A 27,465-nucleotide genomic window follows, 5' to 3' on the forward strand; every position below is an offset into this window, starting at 1 on the left:
CAAGATCAACTCCAAAAAATCAGTTGCCCTCCTATACACTAAGGAAAAGGAAGCAGAGAGGGAAATCAGAGAAGCATCACCTTCCACGATAGCCACAAATAGCATAAAATATCTTGGGATAACTCTAACCAAGGAAGTGAAAGATCTATTTGACAAGAACTTTAAGTCTTTGACGAAAGAAATTGAGGAGGATACCAGAAAATGGAAGGATCTCCCTTGCTCTTGGATTGGGAGGATCAACAGAGTAAAAATGGCAATTCTACCAAAAGCAATATATAGATTCAACACAATCCCCATCAAGGTCCCATCAAAATTCTTCACAGATCTTGAGAAGACAATAATCAACTTTATAGGGAAAAATAAAAAACAATCTTATACAATAAAGGAACTTCTGGAGGCATTACCATCCCTGACTTCAAACTCTATTACAGAGCTACAGTATTGAAAACAGCTTGGTATTGGCATAAAAACAGAGAAGTCGACCAATGGAATCGAATAGAAGACCCGGACTTTAACCCTCAATCCTATGAACACCTGATTTTCGACAAAGGAGCTAAAAGTTAACAATGGAAGAAAGAAAGCATCTTCAAAAAATTGTGCTGGCAAAACTGGATATCAACCTGTAGAAAAATGAAAATAGATCCATATCTATCACCATGCACAAAACTCAAGTCCAAATGGATCAAAGACCTCAATATCAATCTGAATACACTGAACCTGATAGAAGAGAAAGTGGGAAGAACTCTACAACATATGGGCACAGGAGATCACTTCCTACGTATAACCCCAGCAGCACAGACATTAAGGGCAACATTGAATAAATGGGTCCTCGTGAAACTGAGAAGCTTCTGTAAAGCAAAGGGCACTGTCACTAAGACAAAAAGGCAACCCACTGACTGGGAGAAGATCTTCACCAACCCTGCAACAGACAAAGGTCTGATCTCCAAAATATATACAGAACTGAAGAAACTAGACTTTAAAATACTAAGCCCAATTAAAAATGGAGCACTGAACTGAATAGAGAATTCTCTACAGAAGAAGTTCAAATGGCCAAAAGACACTGAAGGTCATGCTCAACCTCCTTAGCGATCAGGGAAATGCAAATCAAAACAACTTTAAGATACCATCTTACACATGTCAGAATGGCTAAAATAAAAAACACCAATGATAGCCTTTGCTGGAGAGGTTGTGGAGGAAGGGGTACACTCATCCTTTGCTGGTGGGAATGCAAACTTGTGCAACCACTTTGGAAAGCAGTGTGGCGATTTCTCAGGAAATTCGGGATCAACCTACCCCAAGACCCAGTAATACCACTCTTTGGAATATACCCAAGAGATGCCTTATCATATGACAAAAGCATTTGTTCAACTATGTTCATAGCAGCATTATTTGTAATAGCCAGAACCTGGAAACAACCTAGATGCCCTTCAATGGAAGAATGGATGAAGAAAGTATGGAATATATACATATTAGAGTATTACTCAGCGGTAAAAAACAATGACATCTTGAATTTTGCAAGCAAATGGATGGAAATAGAAAACACTATCCTGAGTGAGGTAAGCCAGACCCAAAAAGATGAACATGGGATGTACTCACTCATAATTGGTTTCTAGCCATAAATAAAGGGCATTGAGCCTATAATTTGTTATTCTAAAGAAGCTAAATAAGAAGGTGAAACCAGGGCTGGAGAGATGGCTCAGCGGTTAAGAGCATCGCCTGCTCTTCCAAAGGTCCTGAGTTCAATTCCCAGCAACCACATGATGGCTCACAACCATTTGTAATGAGGTCTGGTGCCCTCTTCTGGCCTGCAGGCATACACACAGAAAGAATATTGTATACATAATAAATAAATAAATATAAAAAAAAAGAAGGTGAAACCAAAGAAAAACATATAGTCGTCCGTCTGGATATGGGAAGTAGACAAGATTGCCGGGCAAAACCTGGGAACTTGTGGGTAGGGTCGGATGGGGGTAAGGGGAAATGGGGAGAGAAAAGTCAGAAGGGGAGGATGGGGGCAGCTTGTGGGAATGGGATGGTTGGGAAAGGAAGGGTGGATATGGGAGCAGGGAAGTATATATCCTAATTAAGGGAGCCTTCTTAGGGCTGGCAAGAGACTTGACTCTAGAGGGGCTCGCAGGTGTCCAGGGAGATGTCCCCAGCTAGTACCTCGGGCAACAGAGGAGAGGGAACCTGAAATGGCCCTATCCTATACCCATACTGATGAATATCTTGCATATCACCATAGAACCTTCATCTGGCGATGGATGAAGCTAGAGACAGAGACCCACAGTGGAGCACCGGGCTGAGCTCCCAAGGTCCCAATGAGGAGCAGAAGGAGGGAGAACGTGAGCAAGGAAGTCAGGACCGCGAGGGGTGCACCTACCCACTGTGACAGTGGGGCTGATCTCTTGGGAGCTCACCAAGTCCAGCTGGACTGGGATTGAATAAGCATGGGATAAAACCGGACTCTCTGAACATGGTGGACAATAAGAGCTGATGAGAAGCCAAGGACAATGGCACTAGGTTTCGATGTTACTGCATGTACTGGCTTTGTGGGAGCCTAGCCTGTTTGGATGCTCACCTTCCTGGACCTGGATGGAGGGGGAGGACCTTGGACTTCCCGTAGGGCAGGGAATCTGGACTGCTCTTCAGACTGGAGAGGGAGGGGGAATGGAGTGGGGGGAGGGGAAAAGGAGTAGGGGGAGGTGGAGGGTAATGGGAGGCGGGGAGGTGGGGGAAATTTTTTCAATAAAAAGAAAGAAAGAAATGTCTTTTCCAAAGCAGATCCAATTATTTCTTTTTCTTCTTCTTCTTCTTCTTCTTCTTCTTCTTCTTCTTCTTCTTCTTCTTCCTCTCCTTCTTCTTCTTCTTCCTCTCCTTCTTTTTTCTTCCTCATCTTCTTCTCCTCCTTCTTCATTTATAGAGTTCCTACTATTTCTGTTTTTAAGATTATAATTATGAGATTTACCCATTGCATTTCTGCCCTCCTAATTCATTCCTATCCTGCTCCTCCATGCTCTCAAGCTCAAGACCTCTTTTAACATTAATTGTGCATGTATACATAAATACAAATTATTACATTTGTATAGCTTGCTTTTAAGTGTTTTCAGGGCTGACAACTTATTATTCGATAACAACTGGTGCGCTCTTCCCTGGAGAAGACTATTTCTCTTGCTCTCAGAATTCCTTATTTTCCTGTAGTTCTTTGTGTAGAGTTAAGGCCTCCTGAACTTTCTGTATGACCTTAGCAGCATGTCTGTTTTCATTGTTTTGTTCAACTCATATGTAAACAGTCTAGTTGGTGAGACTTTATGGATGACTCTCCATTTGCTTTACCTCCTTTTTCTCTGCAGATCTCTGAGATTTAGGTGCAAGATTGTATTGTACATGACAGTTGACACTGGCCTTCACAGATCTTCATCTTGATTAGTTGTGGTTTTCTGTAACCGTCTAGGTCTTTTACAAAGATAAAGGGTGAGGACGATACTCATCAGTGGGTCAAATCCTTAGCATGCATTTAGGAAGTATGCTGTTTTAGTAACGTGCCAGTTGTAGTGCTCCTCCAATCATTACTATCCACCCACATAAAGCAGCCAAACAGCACAACAGATTACAGACACTTGGCCGAGAAAGTGTCAACAAAAGATTTTGGGCAGGAGAGGGTGTTGTGGGAGCGCTGTGGTAGCCCCGTGGGCTCATGGGAAATGTAGTGCGATTGCCTACAACATGGCGGCGCCCAGGTGAGGTGGTGTGAGAGCGGTTGCGTAGCTCTATACGCTCCTTTGGGGCTGGCTGACGATAGAGAAAAAGCATCGGTGAGGCAAAAAACCTCTGGTGAGGAGAGAAAGAAGAGTATGGTACTAGTTTTTAGCCGTGACGGAGGGTAGCTCCTTGTCCGTTGTCTTGGCCAGCGTGGGCCCACCCAGGTTGGGTAGGGTGCAGTGTATGGGCCCAGGCACGCCTCGGTGTTGGCAGCTCTGGTAGGGTCTAGTGTTCATGCGTTTGACGTGGGATGAATGCCCAGGGATGCCTGTGTTAGCTGCTTTTGTGGTTGGAGACCGGCACTTGATTCTAGTTCTTTTCCAGTCAGCATTAATTCTGTGAAGCAAAGGTAAGCTAGTAAACGTTCGTCCATGTTTTTGCGATTTACACGCTTCTTGATCAGCCCTTCTGCCTGTAGGGTGGGGGTGGTGTCAGCCTGTGGTTTTGGTCGATTTCACTGAACTTTTTTTTTTATTGATATTTATTGAGCTCTACATTTTTCTGTGCTCCCCTCCCTCCCTGCCTCTCCCCCCCTTCAGCCCTCCCCCAAGGTCCCCATGTACACAATTTACTCAGGAGATCTTGTCTTTTTCTACTTTCTACTTCCCATGTAGACATAAAGCAAAGAAAGCCAGCCTACAAACCACAATCCCAGAGAACCTAGACAACAATGCGGACACTAAGAGAGACTTAAATAGATATAACCACTGAACGTTTTTGTTGCAAGCTGTATGCCAGGAATCCAAGACTATAGTGAGAGTTTGAGCCCAGCACATTCATGTAATCCTGATACACATCCAGTGTTATGGAAATCGTTGAAGATGGCTGCCAAAATCAGAATTCTGGAGAAGAGAAGTTTCGGAGCTAAAATGGCAAATTCTACTACATTTATCAAACAAACAAACAAACAAACAAAAAATAATGAGTTTTTACTGGGTATCACATAAGTGCTAAGTGCTACCCGGTGAATATTACTAAATCACTACTTCATGCAGATAAATTTCTATGCACTTGTAGGAAAAGATAATAAACACCAAGTGTAAGCAAAAATAACAACATAGAATATGTAATTCAGAGAGTGAGAAAGGGGTATGATAAATAATGGGGTAATTTTTTTTTCTAATTGCTTAACTGTTCCTGTGTTCTTTTAAAATAGATAGTGCATTTTGGATAGCTTATAAGTTCAAAAGCCAGGAAAGACTATCTTTCCTTACTCACGTACCTATTTCTCTTGGAACCAACTCATATCACTGATTTCTCATATTTTAAAAACATGTATGTGAAGCCTTGTTTGATAGGAATTTCGGTTTGTTCTTAGTGTTTGCTAATAAGTGTGTTACAATCAAAAGATTCACATTATATATGTTGATTGATTAGCTTTTTAAAAAAATATTAATTTTATTTTCTGTTCGTGTGTTTTGCCTGCATGTGTATCTGTGCACTTCTTGCATGTCTGGGGCTCAAGGAAGGCAGAAGAGTGTGTCAGATCTCCTGGTTGTGAACTACCATGTGGGTGCTAGGACTTGAATCCAGGTACTCAGGAATAGCTGTCACTGTTTATAACCACTGAGCTGTCTCTCCAAGCCACAGCTCTCAGTTTTTTTGACTTGGGAATGGGCACAGTACAGTTGCAAGTTGGGGTAGGATCCAGCAAGATGTACTGGTATTTAGCTAGTAACAGAGCCTTTATGTCTCTATACTCTCTTTACCAACAGAGAACGTGCTCAGACTGGAGGTCACTGAACTACTATAATGGCTACTATGTGGTGACCTAACTCCTGTCACACATAAGGTGCATCCAAGCAACTGTGCAGTGACCTTGATTCCTCTGTTCACATCTTAGTAATCACCAAAGCCTGTTGATCTTTTGGAACCTTTTTTTTCTTTCTCCCCTCTCCCTGTGTCTTTTTTTTTGTTGTTGTTTGTTTGTTTTTTTGTTTTTCGAGACAGGGTTTCTCTGTGGTTTTTTGGAGCCTGTCCTGGAACTAGTTCTTGTAGACCAGGCTGGTCTCGAACTTACAGAGATCCACCTGCCTCTGCCTCCCGAGTGCTGGGATTAAAGGCGTGCGCCACCACCGCCCAGCCTCTCTGTGTCTTTCCTTCTATGTCTCCAGTGTAAATTAGATCAGCATTTCTGCTTGCTGCAGATAGGATATTGCAGGTCTTCTCATTCTCATTACAGTTGACCTGTATTGTCCAACCAGCCTGCCTTACTCACTTTACTGTCCAACAAGTACTCTGTGTTCTAGGAAACTGAACTAATGCCATTTTTCTTCTGTCCTTAAATGAAATCTAGTAATTAATTTTGACTGTGCCCCCAGTTGTTTTAAAATGTAATTTTATTTGAGTTTATTTTGTTTGTTAACTTTGAAATGTGTAGCACTGAACTAGAGATTCAGTAAACACTTGCTGCTCTAAAATATTTATGTGCATGGTGTGCACATTTGTAGTCTCAGCACACAAAGGCTGAGGCAGGATAACTTTTATGTCAGCTAGGGCTGCATAGTAAGTAACCGTCTCAATAAACAAAAGAATAAGCATAAGCTGGACTTGTGGGATGCACACCTGTAAATGTCTGCCAGCCAGCCAGCAGGTCTTTGAGATGCAGAGCAGTAGTATCAGAAGTTCAAGGTCATCCTCAGCCTTGTAGCAAGTTGGAGGCCAGCGTGGAATACGTGACACCCTATTCACATAATATGTTCAAAACAGAACAACAAAATAAGGAGAAAGAAAGGAAAAAAAATTATTACAGTATTTCACTGCTGTTGATGGACATTTCTGTTTATCCTTTGCTTTTTATTACCTCACTGAATACTTCCTTTTAAAAATCCGTATATTCTAGCTGGGCGGTGGTGGCGCATGCCTTTAATCCCAGCACTCAGGAGGCACAGGCACCAAAGCTACAGAGAAACCCTGTCTCGAAAAACCAAAGAAAAAAAAATCTGTATGTTCTGATCCTTCTAATTTGAAATCTTCCCAATATTTTCAATTACATTGATTTTGTGTTTTTCTCTGTAGTTATGAAACAAGCAACAGAAATTCTATTAGTAGTTAATTATATGAAGATATGTCATATATTTTCTTTTTCTTTCTTTTTTTTTTTTTTTTTTTTTGGTGTGTATTTGTTTTGCTCAGCTAACTTAAAAGTTCCCACAAAGCCATGCAGTGTGTTATAATTGTATGGTCAGGGCACTAAGGTTATAATAGGCATAAATGCTCACTGAACATTCCTTTATTCTTCCCCCATATTTCCTGGGTAGGTACCATATGCTGGCATTCTTGCTCTCCCACAGTTTATATCACAATGGAGGACTTAAGCTAACAGATGACTTGTCATGAATTTCTCTTATTTTCTGAAATATTTCACTTTTTTAAATGATTTTCACTTTTCTAGGTTGTTGAAAGGAAACTAATTTTTTTTTTACAAAACACAATTTTTTATAAACACAGAAAATATGAATAACATAATTATTTTTCTAGGACTTTTAAGATTTACACTTTTTATCCCTCTTCTCTACAGTATTACTATGAACATCAATCATAAAGGTGGCTTAAAACTTAACAAAACTGAGAAGAAGTTCTTGAGGAAACAGAGTAGAGCCAGGCATGTGCTGCTGCAACACGAAGGCATCCAGGCAGTGTCTTACCCCACTCAGGTGACCTTAAAGTGTTGTTATCACTTGAATATATCTGTATCAATCTTGTAATGTATTATGTTAATATTGTGAAGTATAGCTCGAAGCTGTAATATTCAGTGATATGTTGCACTTGTAGTAAATATACATGTGATAGGAGGTGCTCATTTTCTGTATGGTCTGTAGTTTGAATTCATGTTGTTAGTGTGGATTGAAATAGAGCGGTTCTCAACATGTAGTTCACAATTATAGGAAAACATATTTCTGATGGTCTTAGGAACCCACAACCATGAAAGTTTTTCATTGCCATTTCATAACCATGATTTTGCCACTGTGTAGTGTCTCAATTCTCAAGACCATCAGAAGTATGGGTTTTCTAATGATTGAGAACCATTGAACTAGAGCATGTTGCAATTATATATTAAATCTTTTTAGTTAATAAAGCAAATTTAACATTCATTATTATGTTTAATTCTCTAAAAGCTAGATGGGAAAACTATCATCTTTGAGAAGTTAATATAAACTAGTATGTGGTTGAATAGAAACTTGAAGGTAGATCTTCAATATCTTAATATAATCTTTCTTCTTTTCTTACCTTCCCCATTTTACAAAGTATTTTGTTTATATAATATAAACTATTTTCATTAGTCCTTATTTAGAAAACCTTTTCTTGTCTTTTGGATATTGAGATACTATGAGCTACTGTGAGGTTTCCAGGGCTTTAGATTATAACTCAATGTAACTCACTTCTCTCTTTATTTAGATATGAACATTACTTTTGGCCTTGGCTTTTGTTTCTAAACTGGATATAGTATATATGCCATACCTAAAACTCATACTAAAGACCCTCAGGAATGAATTTAGTTGTCTTTTATTTGCAAATGAAGTGACTAATGGCTTCTGAGTGACCTCTGCCCACTACAGACACCTAGGTATCATTGGAGAGTTGGATCTTAGCCAAGCTTTCTCCGGGGAAGGGAAGTTGATCGCTATGGTAGTTACTTTTATTATTACTACAACAAAGTAGCTGACAGAGTAAGGAGGAAGGAATTTTTTTTATCACCATTTTGAAACTACAGTCTATTATAGCAGAAAAGGCATTATTGCAGTACTGGGTCCTATGGCCTTGGGAGTCCGAAGTGGCTAGTCATCTTAAAATGATAGATAGGAAGTGGCTAGAGAAGAAGCTAGATGGAGCTACAGTCTACAGCCCCACCTCTACTATCCAGTATCAGCCAGCTAGGCTACATATAATCATAACTTCTTTAAACAGTGCCATCCAATGAGGATCAGCTATCCAAAGAATTGAGACTGTAGGGACATCTCACATATATAAACCATAACAACCAGTGGCCCATGTCATGCCTGTGTGGAAGGTGCCATAAAACTATAAAAAGACAGAATTGAGAGCTTTTGGTTATTGGAACATGTGTAATTTGCTGGAGGGTGGTGTCCTCAGGGAGGGCAGTGAATTGTTGCCTTTTAATAACTTACATAATGAATGAGTGGCCATGAGCAGTGTTTCACTGAGTTCTATGAGCTGTTCTAGTAATTTAATAGCCCCTGAGCAAGGAATCTCAGGAACTGAGTTACAGCTATTTTGTCAGAAGTGTAGGTGATAGTTTCCTGCTGATGGGAGCAGGCTCGCAGGACTGAGCCTGTGGGTTCTGTTGTTCTCACTAGGTAACTAGTGTTAAACTGAATTGATTTTGTCTAGAGAGCAGTTAGAGGACACTTAACTGAGCTTGCTGCAGAATCTGCTTAGAATTAATTGGTTGCTGGTCTTTTTAATCATGTTGTATTAAGTACATGAGAATAGAAAAAAGTACTTTTTTTTCTTTTTGTCTCTGACTCAGATTTAGGGAAATGGGAGTGTTTTTTTTTTTTTTTTGTAGTGGTGGCCACACATAACTAAATTGTTACAATATTTTAATGAGAACATCTTATTGAATGAAGTCCATGATAAAGTAATATGAGAATAAATTTTATGCTGTTTAATATAGTATTGTAATAATGAATTTATTATGTGTGTCCTTATACTTGTTTGTACAAATGTATTTGGTTGTCCTCTGGGGAAGAGAGTTTTGTCTTTTTTCATTATCCAGTTTGATGATAATTCTGTTACTCCCTTTTCAAGGAATGTTGTAGATATCCTCATATTGTGTAATAAAATGAACATTAATTTACTAATCGTGAATTTAGTGCAACTCATGGAATCAGCAAACTATTGTACTCAGAACAAACATGTCTTGTGAGCTAAGAATGGGTCTCACATTTTAATAGTTTGTTAAATAAACCAAGTTGAGGCTGTGTTACAGAAATTTACATGACTTGCATATCCTTGAAATATTCTTTTAAGGACATTTTCAACACTTGGTATAAATGACGAAATTGATAAGAATATACCATTCCATTAGTTTTTTTTTTTTTAACGCTTTTAGATGTAATTGGTTATACCAGCGAGATGTCTCAGGAGATAAAGGTGCCTGCTACACAAACCTAACAACCTGAGTTCTGTCCTTGAACCTGATGAGGTAGAAGGAGAGAAATAACTCCAGAAAGTTGTCCTTTAATCTTCACATGGGTGCTATGGCACCTGCACACTGACACAGACACCCCCACATACATCTCCTTCCTTCCGTACACACAGACACACACACTAAAATAAGATTCAAAAATAATAGGTGATAAATTTGTTAACACCATATAAGGCGGGTTTTAAGTGTAGAAACTATAAGGGTTCTAGACTATAAACCTCAAAATAAGGAAACAAGAATTTCCTCATTCCCTCACATCCCATGACTAAAGTCTGCAAAGTGACAGGAAGTAATCTTGAAATTTATAAAGGTAAAAAGTTTACTTGCAATCTGACTAAATTACTTTGACTGAATTAATTTATTTGAGCAGGAAACTTCTCATGGTTTCTGAACATGCAATTAAATTTTCGTTGATCCAGTTCCTCAATTTTACTTTTTGGTAAACATGGTGGAAGACCCAAAATGCTCCCTCACTCCCTTAACCTGGTTTTCTGCTCAATAGTTTCTTGCTCTGTAAAGTGTGTCTCATATTACCCAATAAGTTTACTTTGTTTTAAAGATTATGCTAATTAGCTTTAAATAGGTCAAAAAATATAAATCATTTATTCTTTGGTAAAATATATCATATGACTGCTTTTGTATTTCTTTTTTTTATTCATATGAAATACTTATTGCTTTCTATATGATTATCACATCTCCACAGCAAAGATTGTTTCCTTCTTTGAGTATAAGTGAGATAAGGATTATTGGAAAGAGGTATTTTTCCCTCTCAGAATTGGACATATTGCCAAAGAATTATGTGAATAAATACAGTTTGATTTACAACTAGTAATGTACATTGAATTTTGTTCCTATTGCTCCATAATTAATCATCACACTGAAATTTAATCCATTTCCAATCTTTTTTTCTATTTTAGTGCTCATTAGGTTAAGATTTTTTTCTATCTACTTTGTTTTCCTTTGCAGACCTGCAGCAACCATGTTACTAAAGTAGAATTTCTGTTAATTAGTCAGAGTGCTGAGGAGCTTGAGGGAACCCCAAACATCTTTAAAATAATTAGATTCTAACTGAACAAAGATCTGGGTAGCAAGATCAGACTGGGTAGCATGATGTTATATAAGAATAACTCAAAGACTAATTTTAATTTATGATTCACAGAAGTTTAAGCACACAAAGGTCATTTGCCAGGTCATTGATTAGAGACTGAAGCAAAGTTCCTATTGGTATGTGCCTGTTATCTTACAGTTCTACTGAATACAGTTAAAAATAGATGTGTCTTCTAAATATACATTCACCTTTAGAAAATACACTATTTTCCAGCTATTAAGCAAAAAGATGGACAAGTTTGTGGCCTAGCATCCCTTCTAGTCTGACCACCAGTCTGACCCTTCTTGCGTTTCCTGTAAATGGTCATAGAACCCCTTCTTTTTTTTTTTTTAATTTTATTTTAAAAACAAGTTTCCACCTCCTCCCAGCCTCCCATTTCCCTCCCCCTCCTCCCACCCTTCTCCCCCTCCTCCCACCCTTCTCCCCCTCCCCCCACTCCTCTCCCCGTCCCTCTCCAGTCCACAGAGCAGTCCGGGTACCCTGCCCTGTGGTAAGTCCTAGGTCCTCCCCCCTCCGTCCATATCTAGGAAGGTGAACATCCAAACTGGCTAGGCTCCCACAAAGCCAGCACATTAAGTAGGATCAAAACCCCGTGCCATTGTCCTTGGCGTCTCATCAGCCCTCATTGTTCGCCATGTTCAGAGACTCCGGTTTTATCCCATGCTTTTTCAGTCACAGTCCAGCTGGCCTTGGTGAGTTCCCAATAGATCAGCTCCACTGTCTCAGTGGGTGGGTGCATGCCTCGTGGTCCCGACTTCTTTGCTCATGTTCTCCCTCCTTCTGCTCCTCACTGGGACCTTGGGAGCTCAGTCCAGTGCTCCTGTGTGGGTCTCTGTCTCTATCTCTATCCATCACCAGATGAAGGTTCTATGATGATATGCAAGATATTCGTCAGTATTGCTCTAGGAAAGGGTCATTTCAGGTTACCAATCCTCAGCTGCCCAAGGAACTAACTGGGAACCTCATCTTGGGCACTTGGGAGCCCCTCTAGGGTCAAGTCTCTTGCCCACCCTAAAGTGGCTCCCTTAACTAAGATTTGTGGTTCCGTGCTCCCCTATCCACCCTTCCTTTATCCCAATTCTCCTGTTTCCCCATGTCCCCCCTCCTTCCCTTCTACCTTTTCTCTCCCCATCTCCCCTTACCCCCATCCCACCCCACCCCCAAGATCCCAATTTTCTCCCCGGCAATTTGGTCTACTTCCCTTAGCCAAGAGGATAACTATATGTTTTTCCTTGGGTTCACCTTCTTACTTAGCTTCTTTAGGTTCACCTATTGTAGACTCCGTGGCCCTTATTTATGGCTAGAAACCAATTATGAGTGAGTACATCCCATGTTCATCTTTTTGGGTCTGGGACACCTCACTCAGGATAGTGTTTTCTATTTCCATCCATTTGCATGCAAAATTCGAGAAGTCATTGTTTTTTACCGCAGCGTAGTACTCTAGCGTGTATATATTCCATACTTTCTTCATCCATTCTTCCATTGAAGGGCATCTAGGTTGTTTCCAGGTTCTGGCTATTACAAATAATACTGCTATGAACATAGTTGAACAAATGCTTTTGTCATATGATAGAGCATCTCTTGGGTATATTCCCAGGAGTGGTATTGCTGGGTCCAGGGGTAGGTTGATCCCGAATTTCCTGAGAAACCGAAACACTGACTTCCACAGTGGTTGCACAAGATTGCATTCCCACCAGCAATGGATGAGGGTACCCGTTCCTCCACAGCCTCTCCAGCAAAGGTTATCCTTGGTGTTTTTGACTTTAGCCATTCTGACAGGTGTAAGATGATATCTCAAAGTTGTTTTGATTTGCATCCCTGATTGCTAAGGAAGTTGAGCATGACCTTAAGTGTCTTTTGGCCATTTGAACTTCTTCTGCTGAGAATTCTCTGTTCAGTTCAGTGCCCCATTTTTTAATTGGGTTAATTAGCATTTTGAAGTCTAGTTTCTTGAGTTCTCTATATATTTTGGAGATCAGACCTTTGTCTGTTGCGGGGATGGTGAAGATCTTCTCCCAGTCAGTAGGTTGCCTTTGTGTCTTAGTGACAATGTCCTTTGCTTTACAGAAGCTTCTCAGTTTAAGTAGGTCCCATTTATTCAATGTTGCCCTTAATGTCTGTGCTTCTGGGGTTATACATAGGAAGCGATCTCCTGTGCCCATCTGTTGTAGGGTATTTCCCACTTTTTCTTCTATCAGGTTTAGTGTGTTCGGGCTGATATTGAGGTCTTTAATCCATTTGGACTTGAGTTTTGTGCACGGTGATAGATATGGGTCTATTTTCATTCTTCTACAGGTTGACATCCAGTTGTGCCAGCACCATTTGTTGAAGATGCTTTCTTTCTTCCATTGTATACTTTTAGCTCTTTTATCGAAAATGAGGTGTTCATAGGTTTGTGGGATAAAATCCGGGTCTTCTATACGATTCCATTGGTCGAGTTCTCTGTTTTTATGCCAGTACCACACTGTTTTCATTACTGTAGCTTTGTAATAGAGTTTGAAGTCAGGGATGGTAATGCCTCCAGAAGATCCTTTATTGTATAGGATTGTTTTGGCTATCCTGGGTTTTTTGTTTTTCCATAGAAAGTTGATTGTTGTCCTCTCCAGATCTGTGAAGAATTTTGATGGGATCTTGATGGGGATTGCATTGGATCTATAAATTGCCTTTGGTAGAATTGCCATTTTTACTATGTTGATGCTCCCAATCCAAGAGCAAGGGAGGTCCATCCATTTTTTGGTATCCTCTTCAATTTCTTTCTTCAATGCCTTAAAGTTCTTGTCAAATAGATCTTTCACTTCCTTGGATAGATTTACCCCAAGATATTTTATGCTGTTTGTGGCTATCGTGAAAGGTGATGCTTCTCTGATTTCCCTCTCTGCTTCCATATCCTTTGTGTATAAGAGGGCGACTGATTTTTTGGAGTTGATCTTGTATCCTGCCACATTACTAAAGCTGTTTATCAGCTGTAAAAGTTCTTTGGTGGAGTTTTGGAGGTCGCTTATGTACACTATCATATCATCTGCAAATAATGAAAGTTTAACTTCTTCCTTTCCAATTCGAATCCCCTTGATCCCATTATGTTGTTTTATTGCTATTGCTAGAACTTGAAGCACTATATTGAAGAGGTATGGCGAGAGTGGACAGCCTTGTCGTGTTCCAGAGTTAAGTAGGATGGCTTTGAGTTTCTCTCCGTTTAATTTGATGTTAGCTGTCGGCTTGCTGTATATAGCTTTTATTATATTTAGGTATGACCCTTGTATCCCTAATCTCTCCAAGACTTTTAACATAAATGGATGTTGAATTTTGTCAAATGCTTTTTCAGCATCTAATGAAATGATCATATGGTTTTTTTCTTTCAGTTTATTTATATGCTGGATTACATTGATAGATTTTCGTATGTTGAGCCAGCCCTGCATCTCAGGAATGAAGCCTACTTGATCATGATGGATAATTTTTCGGATGTGTTCTTGGATTCGGTTTGCCAGTATTTTGTTGAGGATTTTTGCGTTGATATTCATGAGTGAGATTGGCCTGTAGTTCTCTTTCCTGGTTGAGTCTTTGAGTGGTTTTGGTATCAGAGTAATTGTGGCTTCATAAAAGGAATTTGGTAATGACCCTTCTGTTTCTATATTGTGGAATACATTAAGGAGTATAGGTATTAGGTCTTCTTGGAAGTTCTGGTAGAATTCTGCATTGAAACCATCTGGTCCTGGGCTTTTTTTGGTAGGGAGGTTTTTGATAACAGCTTCTAATTCTTCGCGACTGACAGGTCTGTTTAGATTGTTCACCTGGTCCTGGTTTAATTTTGGTAAATGGTATTTATCTAAAAAAGTGTCCATTTCTTTTACATTTTCCAGTTTTGTGGCATACAGGCTTTTGTAGTAAGATCTAATGTTTCTCTGAATTTCCTCTGTGTCTGTGGTTATGTCCCCCTTTTCATTTCTGATCTTATTAATTTGCGTGTTCTCTCTCTGCCGTTTGATTAGTTTGGATAGGGGTTTATCAATCTTGTTGATTTTCTCCAGGAACCAGCTTTTTGTTTCATTGATTCTTTGGATTGTTTTCTCTGTTTCTATTTTGTTGATTTCAGCCCTCAGTTTGATTATTTCCAGTCTTCTACTCCTCCTAGGTGAGTCTGCTTCTTTTTTTTCTAGAGCTTTCAAGTGGGCTGTTAAGTCTCCAATATGTGCTTGCTCTGTTTTCTTTAGGTGGGCACTTAGTGCTATGAACTTTCCTCTCAGGACTGCTTTCATAGTGTCCCATAAGTTCGAGTATGTTGTTTCTTTACTTTCATTGAATTCAAGGAAGACTTTAATTTCTTTCTTTATTTCTTCCTTAATCCAGGTATGGCTCAGTAGTTGACTGTTCAGTTTCCATGAATTTGTAGGCTTTCTGGGGGTAACATTGTTGTTGAATTCTAACTTTAATCCATGGTGATCTGATAAGACACAGGTGGTTACTAATATTTTTTTGTAACTGTGTAAGTTAGCTTTGTTACCAAGTATGTGGTCAATTTTCGAGAAGGTTCCATGAGCTGCAGAGAAGAAGGTATATTCTTTCCTCTTTGGGTGGAATAATCTATAGATGTCTGTTAAGTCCATTTGATTCATTCCCTCCATTAATTCTCTTATTTCTCTGTTAGGTTTCTGTCTGATTGACCTATCCATTGGTGAGAGAGGAGTGTTGAAGTCTCCTACTATTGGTGTGTGCAGTTTGATGGCTGCCTTGAGTTTTAGTAATGTTTCTTTTACGTACGTGGGTGCTTTTATATTAGGGGCATAGATATTCAGGATTGAGACTTCATCCTGATGAATTGTTCCTGTTATGAGTATAAAATGTCCCTCTTCATCTCTTCTGATTGATTTAAGTTTGAAGTCAACTTTGTTAGAAATTAGTATGGCCACACCTGCTTGTTTCTTAGGTCCATTTGCTTGATAGGCCTTTTTTCAGCCCTTTACTCTGAGTAGATGCCTGTCTTTGTGGTTGAGCTGTGTTTCTTGTAGACAGCAGAATGTTGGATCCTGCTTTCTTATCCAATCTCTTAGCCTGTGCCTTTTTATAGGTGAGTTGAGCCCATTGATATTAAGTGATACTAATGACCAGTGGTTGTTAACTCCGGTCACTTTTTTAGTAGTAGGGTTTGTGTGTTTTCCTTCTTTGATTTGCGCTGGTGACGGGTCTCTAGATGTCTGAGTTATTGTGGTCATTGTTGGACTCCTTGGTTAGTGATTTTCCTTCTATTATTTTCTGTAAGGCTGGATTTGTGGCTATGTATTGTTTAAATTTGTTTTTATCCTGGAAAATTTTGTTTTCTCCATTCATAGTGAACGAAAGTTTGGCTTGATATAGTAGTCTGGGCTTGCATCCGTGGTCTCTTAGTTTTTGGAGTACATCTATCCAGGACCTTCTGGCTTTCATGGTTTCCATAGAGAAGTCAGGTGTAAGTCTGATAGGTTTACCTTTATAAGTAACTTGGCCTTTTTCCTTTGTGGCTCTTAATATTCTTTCTTTATTCTGTATATTTTGTGTTTTGATTATTATATGGCGAGGGGATGTTTTCTTTTGATCCAGACTATTTGGTGTTCTGTATGCTTCTTGAACCTTCATAGGTACATCTGTCTTCAGGTTGGGAAAGTTTTCTTCTATTATTTTATTAAGTATATTTTCTGGACCGTTGAGCTGCACTTCTCCTTCTTCTACTCCAATTATTCTTAGGTTTGGTCTTTTTATTGTGTCCCATATTTCCTGAATGTTTTGTGATGAGAGTTTGTTGGACTTGCTGTTTTCTTTGATCAGAGCGTTTATTTTCTCTATGTTATCCTCAGAATCTGAGATTCTTTCTTCTATCTCTTGTATTCTGCTGGTTATGCTTGATTCTGTAGTCTCTATTCGTTTACCTAGATTTTCCATGTCCAGCCGGCCCTCTGTTTGTGTTTTCTTCTTTGCCTCCATTTCAGTTTTCAAGTCTTGAACTGTTTCCATTATCTGCTTGATTGTTTTTCCTTGGTTTCCTAGGGTATCATTCACTGATTTACTCAATTCCTCGAACTTTCTGTTATACTTCTCATCCATTTCCATAAGGGCGTTTTTCATATGCTGTTTAAGGGTGTCAATCACTTTCATGAAGTCAGTTTTTTCTACTTCTTCTTGATTAAGGTGTTCATGTCCTCCTGTTGTGAGGTCACTGGCTTCTGGTGGTTTTGTGTTGTTTTTCAGATTGTTGGGAGAATTCCTGCATTGGCGTCTGCCCATCTCTTCCTCCCAATACTCCCCTATGGATCTTCTTTTACAGGATCAGGTCTTCTTGCCCACTGATGTACCTTCCCAGTAATGTCACTCCCCAGAGATGTTTCTCCACAATGATGTTTCACTTAGGGCCCAGATTGAAACTCTGTGCTGCTTGGTTAGCTGGCGAACAAAGGGCCCACCCTGCTTGCTGCAGGCAGGCTATGGGAACAAAGGAGCTACCGCCCACCCCTTTGTCCTCCCGGTTTGGGTTCTGTCCCAGCACCCTAGCAGGCTGAGCAGGGAGGCGCTATGCCGCCAAAGAAGGGAGGGAGGGAGGGAGGCAGGGGGTGGGGGATCTGGATGTAAGCTGGGTGGGATAGGAAGAGAGAGGAGGTATGGGCAGTATAGCCCCTGTGGGATGGCCAGGAAGTGTGGGAGGGCTGAGGTATGTTCCCAGCTGCCACAGCACTCACTCACCACAATGATGTTTCACTCGGTGCCCAGATCGAAACTCCGGGCTGCTTGGTTAGCTCGTGAACAAAGGGCCCACCCTGCTTGCTGCGGGCAGGCTATGGGAACAAAGGAGCTACCGGCCACCCCTTTGTCCTCCCGGTTCGGGTTCGGTCCCAGCGCCCTAGCAGGCTGAGCAGAGAGGCGCTATGCCGCCAAAGAAGGGAGGGAGGGAGGGAGGGAGGCAGGGGGTGGGGGGATCTGGATGTAAGCTGAGTGGGATAGGAAGAGAGAGGAGGTATGGGCAGTATAGCCCCTGTAGGATTGCTTTTGTATTTCTAAACACAATAGGAAGTTAGATTTTAACCTTCATTTCTGGTTATGAAGAAATGAATATGTCACCATTGCAAACTATTTAACAATAAATGTGTATAGCATAGGAAAACTTCCTTCAAAATATTCATTAAATTGGTTTATATACTTTGTATGAAGCTAGCAAACCAAATAACCAAAGGAAAAAAATTAATTCTGAAATCATGATTTTATTTTATTTTCAAATAAATAGGTCATATCAATTGCTTTTTACTTACCTCACTACCCCCCTTCCCTTTTTTTTAAGAGCCTGGTTGTTGCCAATGGTGGTCTTGGTAATGGTGTGAGCAGGAAGCAGCTGCTTTTGGCTTTAGAGAATTCTGGACCTATGGAAGCTCTCTTAATGCCACCTAATAAACCTTATGCATTTGTAATATACAAAACTATCGAAGAATCCAAGAAAGCATATGCTAACCTCAATGGAAAAGAAATCATTGATGATTTGGGACAGAAGATCATTCTGTACTTGAATTATGTGGAAAAAGGTATCTTGAAGTTACTTACTTTTTTTGTGTGAATTTTCTTCTTACGGAGTTCTATCAATTACTCTTTGTGTGTGGGAGGGTGGTGGTCTGTGTTTATGTGTGTGTACACATGTATATGCTGGTGTGTTTGTTTATGTATATATATATATATATATATATATATATATATATATATATATATGCTGGTGTGTTTGTTTGTGTTTGCCTGTTGGGGTCAAAGGCTGATGCAGAAAGAGAGGAGCCCCTACTCACTGCTGGTAAGAATGTGGACAGTTTGAAATAGAGTTTTCATATGTTCCAGCTATCTTGCTCCTGGTTTTATACCCAAAAGAATTTTAATATTTTCTGTTGAATAAGGATGTTAGACACAATTATAGATACATTGGCTTCTTTTTGTAGGTGAACCCCTTTTATTTCTTCTTATTATTGATCTAGCTAAGACTTCAAACCCTATATTGAATTCTAGTGGAGAGAGGACACCCTTGTCTCATTGCTGTTGATATTAGAGGAAGTATATTCAGTTTTTCTTTGTTTAGCATAATTGTCCATAGGTTTGTTAATATATATATATATATATTTATATATTGGCATATGGTACTTTCTAGTTCTTCAGAGATTGTATCATAAAGGAATGTTGAACTTTGTTAAAGCCTTTTCTGTATTAAATGAATTGATCTTGTGGTTTCCATCCCCATTTTGTATTGTTTTACCCTTGACATTTTTTTAATAGCAGTTTATAACTATATGAAAAGCCTTGTCTTCAAATGAAGTTTACAAAGTGACTCAATCATGTGCAAACAGAAGACTTGAGTGCCATTCTTTGTTAAAACGAACTATAAAGAGTACATTACAGTACAACTCTGATTTTGATCTTTGCTTTTGCCCTTTCTGTGGGCCTTCAGCATTCTTCTGAAAATGGTGATTTAGAGCTTTGCAAACTGTGACATTGGTGCAGAATTTATTTTTTTCCAGGAGTTCAGATTTTGTATATGAGTATTTTAATTCATTTTCCTGTAGCACAATGGAAAAAGTTGGGGCTTCAAGCCTTGCCTCCTGGGCTCTTGGTGGTAGAAGAAATTATTTCTTCTGAGGATGAGAAAATGCTTTTGGAAAGTGTTAATTGGACAGGAGACACAGGCAATCAGAATTGTAAGTAAAACTACAAGGTCCATAAATTAGATTTTTGGAAAATATCCTGTTTCTGCTCTTGCTTTCATTGTACACCATAGGTTTATTGGCATTTTACTGTTTTCCCAAGATCACTGAAAGTAGCTTGGACATGGTAGTAGGCAAGCCACACTAATAGTTCTTAACAACATTATTATATATAACATTTGTATTAGTGACCTGTTCTAAACTCTAGTCTGAGTAATATTAACATAGCTTTTATCAGATCTTTCACTGTTTAAAATCTTGTTTACTTCTTGACTTGACTCATGTGTCACAGGCTAAGCACTCAGGACTGGGACTGAAAAATATAGTCTGTAGTCTGTTCAATGGGGAGAAGTCAGATTCCCAGAATCTGAATCCTTGACTCCTTCAAGGCCCTGTCCTCGGCCCCAGACTGGACCTTGCCAGATCTGCTGCTAGGCAAGGACACAGAGCTAGTGTTCCTTTAGTTGTTTCATCGGGGTCTCTGAGAAGGCTCTAGACTGACCTGGATCCCAACATTTTCTCTCTGCTCTGAGATTTTCTCTGGCACTAATGGAATAGGACATCCCATGAGAGCTGCTTCACCTCTTTCCAGATAACTAGCAACCCTGTGAGTGGCAGGATATATGCATATTCCTCTCACATTAATATGTGTTTTAAGCATAATGAAACAAATTATATAAACATTATGGGTAATGCTATTAAAACAGGAAATTTAGCAATTAGAAGCTGTCATTACCTAACAACTCCTTATAATGTTGAGTGAAATATGAAGTGTGCTGTCCTTTTCTTTCAAGCAGTTTATTTTCTTTATACAGTTCAAAAGTCCTTAAAACACAGAAGAGTTAAACATTTTGGTTATGAATTCAACTATGAGAACAACACTGTGGATAAAGATAAGCCCTTACCTGGCGGTAAGTACATATTAATACACAGCGGGTACTGGCATGGGAAGGATGATGTGATCTATAAGAAATCTATAGTAGTTGAGGTGCGTGTCATCTGTAGGCCAATTTTTGAGGTGACTGGTTAAATTGAGAGCATTTTCATTCAGTAAGTGGCCGAGTTTAGTTATAAAAGTTCAAATATACAGATGAAGTCGAAGCTCTTGTCTACTTCTCTTCCTTCCTTCCTTCCTTCCTTCCTTCCTTCCTTCATTTATTTTGCATCCTGACTGCAGTTTCTCCTCCATCTTCTCCCTGTGTTGACAGAGGTTTCTGTCCCACCTGGTCCTGTAGCCATTCAGTCCCCAAAAAGCACACAGAAGTTTATATTAATTATCAACTGGTTGACCTGTTTGCTCAGGCTTCTTATTAACTAATTGTTGAATATTTTTGTGTTGAGGGATATTGGTCATTAATTCTCTTCTTTGTTGAGTCTTTGTGTGGTTTCAGTAAGAGGATGACTAGCCTCATAATAAACGTGGCATTGTTGCTTCTTTTTCTGTTTTGTGTAATAATTTTAGGCATACTGGTATTACTTCTTTTTTGAACATGTGGTAGAATTCTGGCCCTGGCCTTTTTTTGGTTTAGAGACTTTTAATGACTATTTCTAGTTCTGATCTTGATTTAACTATGGTAACTATTAAGAAATTTGTCTCCAGGACAGGCTCCAAAGCCACAGAGAAACCCTGTCTCGAAAAACAAACAAACAAAAAAAAAACAAAAGAAATTTGTCTGTCTCTTGGGTATATTCCCAAGAGTGGAATTGAGGTGGAAATTTTTAATAAATAAATAAATAGAAATTTGTCACTTTTAGATTTTCCAGTTGTGTGGTGTATAGGTTTTTAATGATTTTCTGGTTTCCTTGGTGTCTATTATGTCTTCCTTTTTCCTTCTGATTTTGTTGATTTGCATGTTCCTTCTCTGTCTTTTTGAGTGCATATATTTTTTTCTGTTTTAGAATTACCTCAGTTTGTGTTTTCCTATTTATGTCTATCCTCATTCTCTTCTTCTTCCCTTAAGAAACATGTGCTCTAATCAGGTTAACACACATTCTTCTCACTTTTCATGAAATAAGTTCATATCCAAACTGTATGTATGTATCTATTCAAGCACATAGTTGAACATGAATAGCTTCGTATTGTAAAAGTAGTGCTCTATCATCCACTTATAGCATGTTTCTCACATATATACTCCTTGTGCCTTGTAGATATTTAAAATTTGACAAAGTATTTAATTTCTAACATAAAGTCTCTAGGTTGAGTCTCTGTAAATCTGAAAATATAAAATTCCAATTTCTCCAAAATCTGAGGATGTTTGAGAGTAGATATGATGCTTCCAATGGAAAATATCCATATCTAAGCCTATGTGATGAGTCATAGTCAAAACATAAGCACATCAAAAATAAGATATAAGATTACTCTCAGCCTGGTATAAGATATATATGAAACAGTGATATTGGATAAGGGCATTATATTAAGTTTATTATCATTTTATAAAATGTCAAATTTGTTATTAGCAAAATTATTATTTTGTGCTTTTTATTTGATTGTGTCAATGGTGTAAAAACTTTAAATATTCTTACAGATCTATTTTTAATTTGTTTTGCCTGTGGATTTGTCATCTTTTTTTGACCACAACACTAAAAGCTCAGATTAGTATCAATGTTACTTTTATATTTTTGGTTAAATATATAGTTTTTGAGTGTGTTTTGCTTTTCTGGTTACCAACTTTAGGTCTTCCTGATATTTGCAACAGCATTTTGGAAAAATGGTTGAAAGAAGGTTACATTAAACATAAACCTGATCAGTTGACCATAAATCAGTATGAGCCTGGGCATGGTAGGTGAAAAAAACATTTTCTTTCATTTTAGGTTATCTATTTTCTTTTAACTCTCTCTCTCTCTCTCTCTCTCTCTCTATATATATATATATATATATATATGTGTGTGTGTGTGTGTGTGTGTGTGTGTGTGTGTGTTTTGACTGTATGCATGTCTGTGAATCACGTGTGACTCCTAGTGCCCTAGGAGGTCAGAAGGAAAAGTATCGTGTCCCATGGAACTGAAGTTATAGATGGTTGTGAGCTGCTATGTGGGTGTTGGAAACTGAACCTGGGTCTTCTGGGAAGAGTATCTAGTGCTCTTAATCACTTAGCCATATCTCCAGCCCCCTTTGTTTCTTCTTTAATATCCCTGTTGTGTATTTCAGAATTAAGAAGATTATGAAACTTTTCGAGATCAAAATTCAGTGTTTTTTGTTTTTATTTTATCTAAAATTAAGTTTTAGACTGCTTCGATAATATTCAGTATCTGTATTACTTCTTATTACTTGTAGTCTGTACCTCCATTGCTTGAGGAGCTTCCATTATAAAATATAACTAAATGGATATACATGGCTGTTTGTAGTTTTTGTTCCTCTCTCAACATACTAGGGAGGGAGTTGGTAGCTTGGAAAACAAGAAATGCATAATAGAAGAAGCAAGTTAGCCACAGAAAGGAAGAAAGGTAACTGGTTGGATGATTTTTCTCCTCCTGCTTTAGAATGTGTAAGGTAATTCTAGGAGTATTTGTCAGTGAAAATCTTAGGTATAGGTAGCTTATTAGTAGCATTTTCACCCGATATTTGTAGTTAAGTGATTCCCCCCACCCCAAAGGGAATCGCTTTTTGTCCCACTTTTTTTTTTTAAATCATGGAATGCTTTATATTTTATTTTTTATTGTTTCATTGTGATGCTGAGGATTAAATTTAGGACCTAGTGTAGCGTGAATTATAATAAAAATCTGGAGTCAAATATTGGGATAAATGTTGAAAGATCAGAGAGACAAAGGAGCAAGCAACAGCCACCTCTTAACCTAGCTAACTTTTCAGCTGAAAGGGGTTGAACTTCTTTCTGTACCTTGCCTTATTATCACTTTTTCTCTCTATTGAGCCATATCACTTCCTCTTTCCTTTTCCCACATGCCTGGCCTCTGTGGTTAACTAGTGGCTAAAACTGCACTCTGATCTTCCAGCAAACTTAGTTATTATAGCACAAACAAAGTATCGCCACAGCTTAGTACCTGCTAGACAGGAACCCAGTCACTGTGCTGCATTCCCAGCCCTCAAGACTGACTCAAACTTGAGCTGCTCCTTTCCTGGCTCCCGCAGGGCTAGGCCTTTAGATGTGTACTGTGGTGTAATTATTGTAAGTATTTGAATTTCTTGTTTTCCTGTCTGGCTTTCCACCAGTCTATACATCCTGTAGTAGGATGTATCTTTCTTCTTTGTATCTTTTCTCTGAGTTATAGTTTCTTTACCAATTTCTACTCATTTGCCAGACTGATGAATGGAAAAAGTGGTATCTTAATTATTAATACACTAAATATTTAGTGTATTAATGGCCTCTGTTGTCAAAGTCTTTGAGAATCCCAGTGTTTATGGAAAAGAATGATTTGTATCTGTCTTCCACATTGGCCTCCTGGACTGTGAATGGAAAGTGTCCTATTTAAGCAGTTACTCCTGAGACTTTATTTAAAGTCAGTTCTCAATGTCATTTTACTTTGATGTCGAGTTATCCTGTTTTATATTTAGCTTAATTTTGTTGAGTCATATTCATTCTGTTTCCCTCTAACTAAGATTATAGTACGTTCTTAAGAACCAAACAATCTTTTCACCATAATTATGTGAGACTACATGCGTGTAGTCTAAATCTGCTATGGACGATGAAGTGATATTGTCATGTTTTCTATCTCAGGAATTCCTGCCCATATTGACACACATTCTGCATTTGAGGATGAGATTATTTCTCTCAGTTTGGGGTCAGAGGTAAGTGCTGAAGCATTTTTTTTTTCTTTTTGTTTTTAAATCAGCTTTTAGCCTATTTTACCTTCCACAGTGCCTTGTTTCCCCATGTGGGATTATCCATTCTAATTAAAATGAATTAAAATTTCTAAAAGGAAAGAACTTTGTTAGCATGTTAGTTCCTAAATGACCACCCCTCCCTTTTTTTTTTTAAGTTGTCATCAGATGCCAGCAAAGTTTATACATTTATTGATACATTTCAAATTAGCAGTTGGGTAAAATACAGATAGATTTTCTCGGGTACTGTTTGGCCAATTTTTGACCTGCCTTTGTTTCATTGTCGCCTGATGGCAAACGATAGTCACTGTATGAAGTAGGATAATGAGATAATGACAGAACTGAAATACAAATACATAAACTACTCATTTATTTATTTGGCTGTTGTTGCTTTAGATGTAATCTTTTTGGTTTTGATCTCCTTATGTAGACCAGACTGGCCTGGAACTCACAAAGATCCACCGGCCTCTGCCTCCTGAGTGCTAGGATTAAAAGCCTGTGCCTCCATACCGGCCACATGGTAGACCTTTATTCTTGGGTAACTTGAGTCAGGGCTTTCAGAAATGTTAGCAGAGGGTAATATCTGCCCCGCCAGGTAAAATAAAGGCCCATGTTTATTCAGGGATTGATTTCTCTTGCACTTTGCTTGAGCTGCTATACATGCAGAGCCATGCTTTAATATGGTGAATATAAGCCCCTCAATGAATGAGGGACCAGGCCCCGACTACTCTGATAGCCAGACCTAGCCCCTTGAGGCATGTGGCCCGGGCCCTGTCCCTCAAGACTACTCTTACAGTTTTAATAGCTATTTCTGTCTGGAGATGCAGGTGGCTAAGCTCTACCCTACGGGGGGGGGGGGGGGCATGCGATCAGGTCACAAAATTCCATTAATTCATGAGTTTGCCCCCAAGATCAGGCCAGAGAATTACAGCAATTTCTGAACTTGCCTCAAGATCAGGCCACCCTGGAGAGGTCTTCCTCCCCCCAAAAACCCTATATAAAGCCGATGTCCTGTTCAGTTCTTTGCTGCTTTTCTTCCAAGCAGAGACAAACACCCTCTTGTGTCTTTTCCAAAAATTATTTTGTGTTAGGTTTTTTTGGGTGATATGACTTTGGTATTCCTTATCTTTCTACTGCCAGAATACCTTTCCTCTCAGAGATGTAACACTTATAGTATATACAAGTTTCAAATGGACTTTCAGACAGAAATTAAAAAAAAAAATCCAAAGTAATTTTTGAAATATGAGAGCATCTGACTAGGGGTTATTGGAAATCTGATGTCTCTCCTGAAGGCAAGTACTATTTGCCTCTCACCCTCCTTTCCTCCTCCTCTCTTCCTCCTTTTGTCTCTTCCCCCTTATATCTGTACAGTTCCCATCTCTATAGCTTAAGTACTCTGGCTTCTTAACCTTTGCTGTATTCTTCTGATCATCTTATTGCTGTGATTAAAAAACCAATATGATTCATTTGATATAGTAAACGATCTTATCACTTACATATGTAGTTTTTGTATAGAAGGTTTTAGAATTAATGGGAGAAAAAACAGTTCGTTTTCTATGTTGCCGATTGTTACTTGTAGTTTTAGAAGATCAGTGAGTAACATTCTTGAGTTTTCTTCCCAAAGCTGAGAAATTAAAAAAAAAAAAAATGACAAGTGAGATCAGCATGTCATCAGCTCCCTAATGAGAAAAGTGATGGCAGACTTCATTGTAGGTCTATGGCCATTTCACTCTTCACCTCTGAGTTATATAAATATGTTGTTCTTATTTGCACTGACTGTTTAGAGGAAAAGGCTGGCCCTGTAACATTAGACCAGAAGGAGCATGTTAGATTATATATACTGGTTAGTTCTGAAAAAGATTGAAGAGAGGGCAGGGACAAGTGAGCTAGCTTTGTTGCTGTCCTGGGAAACTGTAAGCAAGAAGGTATGTCAAAGGTAGGAATTTGCTTCTTTTCTCCTTGAGAAATCTGCCTCCCTTCCAAGGAAATATGAAATTAAACACTAGAAGTACTTAATTAAATGATGTAAGAGCCGGGCGGTGGTGGCACATGCCTTTAATCCCAGCACTTGGGAGGCAGAGGCAGGAGGATCTCTGTGAGTTCGAGGCCAGCCTGGTCTACAGAGCTAGTTCCAGTACAGGCTCCAAAGCCACAGAGAAACCCTGTCTCGAAAATCCAAAAAAAAAAAAAACAAAACAAAAAAAACAAAATAAATGATGTAAGAGAGGGGAATCTTGTGTTTTTTCTAACTGAAATCTTGTCTCTGGAGATGTGCTTTTCATCTGCTAGTGGAATGATTAAGTTTTTTGTTAGAACTTTCTATGTAATAGCTAGGAAAGATATGAGTTATAGTTATTACAGGCACAGATTTTACCTTAAAAGATAGTTTGAGGGGAAGTAAAATTTTGAGATTTTGAAAATTTCAAAATTAACATTTCTTCTTTCTTTCTTTCTTTCTTTCTAACATTAATTAATTATTTTTTTAAAACTGTCTTTTCTCATTTTACATACCTATCCCAGTTACTACTTTCTCCCCTCCTCCTGCTCCCTTCATCTTCCCCCCACCCCATCCCTATCAGACTGGGTAATGGCATGGCGAATCAACAAAGTCTGACATGTAGCTTTGAGGCAGAACCAATGCTCTCCTCCCACATTTAGGCTGAGCAAGGTATCCTGGCAAAAAGAGTGGGCTCCAAAAGACCAGTTCAAGCACTAGGGATAAATCTTGGTCCCACAGCCAAAGCTAGTGGCTCCACAGACTGCCCAATCTAAACAATTGTCACCCACATTCACAGGACCTAGTTTGTTACTATATAGGTTCCCCTACTATCAGTCCAGAGTCATCGAGCTCCCTCTAGCTCAGGTCAGCTGTTTCTCTTTGTATCCCCATTATGGTGTTGAACCCCTTTGCTCATATTATTGCTCCGCCTTCTCTTTGACTCGTCTCCTTTTTCTT

General features: G+C 38.9%; 1 protein-coding gene across 5 annotated transcripts in view; it reads left to right on the forward strand.

Annotated features, from left to right (window-relative positions):
* Positions 1-3,715: 3,715 nt before the first annotated feature.
* Positions 3,716-27,465, forward strand: part of Alkbh8 (alkB homolog 8, tRNA methyltransferase) — a 57,499-nt gene continuing 33,749 nt past the window's right edge. Inside the window, exons 1-7 of one of the 5 annotated variants that reach the window (XM_041630434.1) lie at positions 3,716-3,740; positions 7,283-7,418; positions 18,340-18,577; positions 19,595-19,726; positions 20,548-20,643; positions 22,407-22,511; positions 24,406-24,476. In XM_041630434.1, coding sequence (XP_041486368.1) covers positions 3,727-3,740; positions 7,283-7,418; positions 18,340-18,577; positions 19,595-19,726; positions 20,548-20,643; positions 22,407-22,511; positions 24,406-24,476 — 792 coding nt within the window. In that variant the 5' untranslated portion in view covers positions 3,716-3,726. Of the gene's footprint in view, positions 4,112-7,282; positions 7,419-18,339; positions 18,578-19,594; positions 19,727-20,547; positions 20,644-22,406; positions 22,512-24,405; positions 24,477-27,465 lie in introns of all 5 variants that reach the window. The other 4 variants (XM_041630435.1, XM_041630433.1, XM_041630436.1 and 1 more) reach the window with 4 other exon arrangements.

Source organism: Microtus oregoni, unplaced genomic scaffold, assembly GCF_018167655.1.
Source record: "Microtus oregoni isolate MIOR12 unplaced genomic scaffold, Mior012 000034F_ref0000314, whole genome shotgun sequence".
Lineage (NCBI taxonomy): Eukaryota > Metazoa > Chordata > Mammalia > Rodentia > Cricetidae > Microtus > Microtus oregoni.